The sequence below is a fragment of the Amblyomma mixtum genome, chromosome 9, assembly GCF_055824585.1.
Source record: "Amblyomma mixtum isolate Tamu chromosome 9, ASM5582458v1, whole genome shotgun sequence".
NCBI lineage: Eukaryota > Metazoa > Arthropoda > Arachnida > Ixodida > Ixodidae > Amblyomma > Amblyomma mixtum.
This window is the reverse complement of record NC_143020.1, coordinates 99,808,489-99,815,237: the sequence shown is the minus strand read 5'-3', so window position 1 is coordinate 99,815,237 and position 6,749 is coordinate 99,808,489. Positions and strand designations below refer to the sequence as shown.

At 44.4% G+C, this 6,749-nt stretch overlaps 1 protein-coding gene across 1 annotated transcript in view; it reads left to right on the top strand.

The window, feature by feature from the left end:
- Positions 1 to 477: 477 nt before the first annotated feature.
- The window catches only part of LOC149330336 (uncharacterized), a 77,019-nt gene continuing 70,747 nt past the window's right edge, over positions 478 to 6,749 (top strand). Inside the window, exon 1 of the mRNA XM_089560916.1 lies at positions 478 to 647. Within this exon, the coding sequence (XP_089417042.1) occupies positions 569 to 647 (79 nt within the window). The 5' untranslated portion in view covers positions 478 to 568. The remainder of the gene's footprint in view (positions 648 to 6,749) is intronic.

The following is a 6,749-nucleotide window of genomic DNA, read 5'->3' as shown; positions in this document are numbered from 1 at the left end:
GCGTCAAACAGAAAATTCATGACTCTACGAATTGTGGCGCCATTCGTACAAGGTGTAAGAACTGCTGGCCACGCCGCAGCCTCCAATCAGAGTGATGTTGTCCTTCTTTTCGTCGAGTATAGATGGCGCCAGCGTTAGATCAGTGTCAGAACCTTCTTACATTAGATGGCCAGATTTCGGTATTGAGCGGCACATTCCTTCCTCCATGAGCCGCGCAATCAGTGCGCTCAAAAGGTCGTCTGGTGAAGATGCACGCGGTTAGGTGGCGCCATCTCTCGCAAGCTCGGCAAAGCCAGACTTTCGTTTTCCCTCGTGTTTGTCCCACTGCTTCCCTAAACGGGAATAAAGGGGAGGCGGGGTGGTCGGAATGCGCCGTTGCTAGGCAACGTCGTCGGCAGCGTCTGCTGCGGCGGCTGGCGTAGAGAGGGTGAACCGCCGTACTCCAGAGCCAGCTCACACACACGCTCAACCCCCGCACCAAGACGTCGTCGACCGACGGCGCTCTCCGAAAGGGATCAAGACTGCTGCGAAAGACCCTCTCTTCTCATTTCTCTTTCCTAAATCCAAAATGGCGGTCGCTGTGATCAGTTCCGTCTGCTTGTTGTTCGTCTTGCGAAGCGCAGCCTCCGTCGCACCCAACAGAACTGGTAAGTCTCACATTTCTATTTTTGCCGTTCGCGCCAAACCCTCCGTGAAGTTCGTCAGAGCGCTATAGAACGTCCGCGTTTCGTAAGAACGTTCAATTAAGTTAAATCGCATCACCAGACAGTGTCTATCCACCCCTACCACGCCATCAGTTTCGTACGTCCAACGCCGTCTGCTTTCTGTCTCCTGTTTTTCAAACCGGCTTTCTTTAAATCATCGTCTGCTTCTTTTGTCGTCTGCACCATGTCGTCTGCATCGTGCGGGCTTACATATCTCGGCTAAAAGACAGCGTAAGCGTGCGCTTCATTGAACTTTCGTAAACTGAAACGCTGTTTATTCAACGTCTAATTAAACTAGACGGCGATTGGAAGACGGACGTCGTTTTGTTCGGGGTTTCGTAACGCCAGATGTTGCGCTTCGACCATCGCAAAATGGTATCCGCGTGCGGAGGTGGTGAGAGGGAAAAATGGCAGATCTCTTTCCGCTTCCTCTCTCAATTACCCGCTCGCTATTGAAAAGAGCCGTAATTCAATCACCTTTTTTGTTGCGAAATAATATTGGGCGAGGCATATCCTGGAAAAGCGAGCAATATATTGGCTGAAGTTAACGGCACAGCTGCTTGTGCTACGATCTTCTTATTGCCTAGGGAACAAAAGCTAATTCTTACTGAGGCAGTCGTACTAAACAAAAAAAAAACAAATAATTTTCGGATGTTGTTCTCAGATTACGTCACAGCTGTATAGGGCTCATTCCTTAGCCCACTGCTTTAGTCTGTGCTAGAGTCATATCTGAACATTCCCTGGTTTCGAAAGATTCGTTTTCGTTTGTTTTTTTATTCCACATAATGAGACGACACACTTATGGCATATAGCTGCACCTCTTAGAATAAAAGCGAGAAATGACGGCACATAAAACACCAGAGTCAACAACAGCACCAGTCGGCGCTGATGGTGTTTTACAAGTATCTTGTCCTGTCTTTCCGCATTGTTTTTCGTAGCATGGCGGCAACTGACAAAGGACAGGGTTAGTTGGAGAGACAAGGGAGAGGAGGCCTTTGCCCTGCAGTGGGTGTAGTCAGGCTGATGATGATGATGATGACGTAGCGTTGCTCTGCTAACTACGTTGTTCATCCAAACAGGCCACTATCACCTTGCTGGTGACATTCACATTTCATACAGCTGTTGACATCAGCTTGCAAAAAGGAGAATAATGGAAATAAGTGCCTATTTCCGTTGTATTTTTCCTAATGTTTTAGACTCGATACAGTTGCTCTATTTCTATCTTACGCTTAGCTAAAGTAATTGGTTCTCTAAATATCTAGCTTGAGTAGTAGTAGTGGCTTTTATTTGCATTGAATATGGAAGGTAAAAGAATTTTTGCTACCCCGGCATCTGTTATCGCGGCTGGAAGCACCTGAGATGGGACAGCGGAAATAAAGGATAGCAGGCAGTGTGGAGAAGTAACCATACAGGTCTGAAGCATAAAAAAGAGCACCGTCAGAACGCATGGCTATAAAACTGCAAGTAAACATGGAAATATGAGCATGTCAAACAACATTAAAATGTATTATTAAAAGTATCTGATTAACAGTACAACCACCGAACACACGGAAAACATCGTTCGTTTTCTGCGATAGTTGCGCTCCCACACTATATTGTTTTGACGTTAGGAAATGTACTAACGGGGCCGAGTAAGTTTCTTGTTGAAGGAGTACATTCAGTTTCTTATATCGATACAATTCCCTACCTTTTGACAATAACTTAAGAGCAACCTTCTCGCGTTATTTATGTGTTACTGTTGTCTAACAAGCGCTACAAAAACATGGTTCTACCTTTTCTGACCTTGAAAAAAAAATTTTGGACGCCAAAGAAACCCTCCTCTTATCTAATCTTATGGGTGATCCGAAAACTGATTTCAAAATCGATTCAGCTATTTTTCAAAGCTAATAACAATTTGAAGCACTTGTTTCTACGCGAAGGAGTTTTTAAATAAGTGAGTATTTATTGAGTGAAACAAGGAACGTCAATCAGTTTTCATCCAAGAGTAATTTTGCGATTTGTGCTTGGAGTGAACTCTTATCTAGCCCGTTTAGTTATGACTTAAATGTTGAAGCTTATTTCCTCTTAGAAAGTTTTGACGCAAGTGTTTGATACACGTCCAACGAAAAATAGGAACCGCACGGTTAGTTTCAATTTATTTCACTTTCAGTTAGCAGTTTAACTAGAAGTGAAGACGCGTGGCATCGAAGTTCCACCACGCTGTCTCTGGGTCTTATTCCTGAGTTCAATGCATTCGGTAGAATTAACAGCAGCTGTAGTCATTATGTAGCTGTAGTATCACCATGTTGAGGCCTGCATAAGCAAGTACGGCGTATGCCATGCAACGCAACCGTAAGATATATACATGTCACGTAGCCGCGCTTGGATCTTATTAATCACGTGATACTCTGTTTATCAAGTACGACACAGACTATATATATGTGAATGATTTTCTAAGCTTGCTAGAGTATATCCTCACGGAATTACAAACGATGCTGCTTAACTTAGTATCCACTGCAAAAGAGTAACCCTACCCAAAACGACCTTAATTTTCAGTGATCATATTTCAGCATCAGCAGGAGGCGGAAATTTTCTTAATCTTGCTACTCAATTATTGCATGTGCCTCGATGTTTGTTACTGTTTTCAGAAGTTCACAAATAAGCCTTCTCCGTTCTTTTAAGTTGTGCAGTAATCGTAATATTTTCAGTGAATGAATCCACCGATCTGCTGTTTAGGGCGTTAGGACTAGGGTTTCCACTCCGCGGAAAAGCCCTTGTGTGTTTGTCTGGTCCCTCCGCGACCTGGAAGAGCTTGGTGTCAACCTTTCAGGCAGCAGGTTTGAGATTGAGTTTCTTTATTTCTACCACAGCCAAAAAGTTGCATAATAAAAACATACGAGAAAAAAACGCTGTACAGCAAACTGTGATAAGGAAGGCGAGAAAAAAAGCCACGGTTTTGTGGCTTGACAGGCCCCGTCTCCCATAGAAACAAAATTTCTACGTCGACAGCGGCAGCAGGGAAAAGAGTATCATCAACAGCAAAACATCACCAAGCAGAAAACACCAACAGAACATTATGTAGTGGCAGAAAATGAATGAAAACGAAATAAACAGGACATATGATTACAATATGATACAAGCAAAGAAAAACATCATTCGCACTTGCTTGAAGCGATGACAGCGAACAACCCTTTTTTTTGTAATGTACGTAGTTTTTCTGCAGTGCAGTTTATTTAGTGCTTGTGGAAGACTGAAACAAATCATCTGCATGCCGTAATTTGTGCGAGGTGTCGGTAAGAACCAAATTTCTGGATATCGAGTAGGGCGAGACGAAGTTTTTTCTCTTAATCTTGATATTTTATGCAGGGTTTTGCGCCTTTTATGCATCTCTGATTTGAGAGTTAGGTGAGTTGAGAGTTAGGTGAGCCACTTGAGTCACGTGGCCTTATGACGTCATCACAACCTGCTCACCCGATTGTGAGCAAACTGTCCACCGTTGCAGGTGGCAGTTAAATTAATGATTAGTTGCGTGAGGTTCCTCGCGAAGAGCAACCTGAGTCCCACAAGCTCCACCGGTGGCAGCGCCTACCATCGCAAGGCAGAGGCGTATCGCTTAACTTATGCACCACTGCTCCAGGAGGGGTACGAGGACTCCCAGGAATCTATGAATACAGAGAATGACCAATTCTACTGCAGTACAAGTCAAAAATTATGCCGTATCATGTCATACCTCAAATAAGGTAACCCAGTTCAAATAAAGAAAATCACGGAAAGTTTAGATAGACCTTGCAAAACCAGGGCTAACCATGCTAGCGCGCGATAATTCGTGATCAGCCCCAAGCTATACAGACCGTAAGTTTTTTTTTTCTGAAATACTGGGGCAAGTTGGGAAGGAAAGATCACAACTTTCATGGCATGTTTGCGCTCATGTCCATTACAAGGTCAATTTGCCAAAGCAACTAAACCAGTTGCTTTACTTCACGAGAAAACAGTCCACTGGCGCTAACTCCTAAAGCAAAAGCCGCAGTAGTTGAACTCTTCTTTTTTCTCCGCACTTTCAGTCCATAAACTCCGTTCAAAATTGCTAGAGGAAGCATTCTAGGCAAGAGCAAAACTTACCGATCATACGCGCCAGACATACGGCGATGGCATCTACCTCTTTCTCTGAACTTTTCTCCCAGACATCATTACGTTACGAGAGCTTATTCTCCCGTCACCGCTCTTGGCAAATAGAGAGCAATCAAGAAAGCCTTTAGTCACTGCTTTCTTTCGCCGCCGGTGGCAGTTAGGTGCGGTCGTTAATTCACCAAACGACTTCCTGATTACCTCAGCGGCTGTTATCTTCCGTTCGCGAGGTCGTCAGGTCGTCTCAATGATGGTGGAAGGGATGGTGACCGAACGCTTTTGTTTCGGTGGTTGGGCCAAAGCCAAAGTTCAGAGCAACGTTAAATGATCTTGAGCGGCTCCTTTCGGCAGGAATCGGTAGTGACGCCGCAAAAAAAAATGATCCCTTGAAGGGAGGGTTGAGCGAATGGTAGTAAGACATGTGGAGGGATTCCTAAAGACACAAGAGAAAATAGGACAGAAAAGAATTGGCTGATAGAAATAACAGTGCGACATTGTGTGTCAGAAAGGCTGTTTGAAAACCGAGAGGCATGTTTAGTTAGGGAACATAGAATTCAAACTTACTCTCACTTCACTGAAAACCCCAACCTGATGTAGTGCATTGAGTGATTTTCCAGCTCAAAATGCTCGATATTTTTTTTTTTTTTGATTGAGCAAATAAGCATAGCGTTATGCCTTACAGTGGCGCCAGCTACCTATTTCTGTCGTTTGAGCAGCCGCCTCGCATGCGGGAGGTGCCGGGTTCGATCCCCAGTGCTGCCGGGTACCCACCAATGATACAATGGGTACAAGCTTTCCCCTGGCCTGGTGCTGGGCCTCTTTAGGGTGAAATGCTTGGGAAACGGGTCTTCTACCCCACCTTGAGTAAAACGAAAAGACCTTGTGCCATGGCGCTCTTCGGCCGCAGTTCATCATCATCATCATCATCATCATCATCATCATGCCCATTCCTGCAGCGGTGAACAAAAGCAAACACGACATAGGTGCCACACCAAAGTCCCGGTAAAAGAGGTTGGTAGCCGAACCTCGCTATAACGAACAACTAAATAACAGATATAACGAAGCAATGAGGATTCCCCTTTATAACGAAGCTACGGCTACAACGAAGTAACTGCGGGGCCCCTTCAGTTTCGTTATAACGATGTTCAGCTGCATTAATAGGGTGTGTTAGTCGGAGACCTCCGGACGGTCATCAAAGGGAGCACTAGTGGGCACCAACAAAAAAAGAGGACACAGTATCACGTATGAATGATCTTCAAGAACTTTCTTTCAAGGAAAGAAAAACAACACGCCAGTGATTATTATCGAAGCCACCACTGACCACTTGCCTAACTAGCTGCTAATAACTACGGGAGGCCTTTCTTCATGCATCAGGACGTGGGATTTCGTACCGAGCGTATCGCTTTATTAAGAGACATTATCAAAAATAACTAGATAGTAATGAAAAACGGCCATGCTGATGATCCCGGCGTAAAGTGCACTCATACAACGCAGTTTCTGCGCAAACTGAGCGAACCAAGGAAATAAATTATTGTTACTGAGCATTTACATGGCAAGCCAGCAAGCGGGGGGGAAAATGCAAAAGTCGGTTTTCTGGAAGATTTTGTATCATATTTATTGTTTCTAATTCCTTTTGTAGTACTACATCATAGGCGGTGTCCTAGAGGAATACAGTGTCTTTTTGTCAGCGGTTATTAAGACATATGAACATCTGGCCTCTCTAACCAACCTCGCTATGCGTATCTTCTTTAAGACGTGGTCAGAAAACTATCATCAACCGCAGGAAGTGGCTGATACAAGCAATAATGAGTCCATTGCGCCGCCTCAGTCAGTGATTAAATGCGGAAAGGACCAGAGCTGTAAATAAACCCCCACCTAAGTGTATCAAAGCCGCTTAATGGCGACTGAAAGTCAAGGTTTTTTTGCTAACATATATCCGTC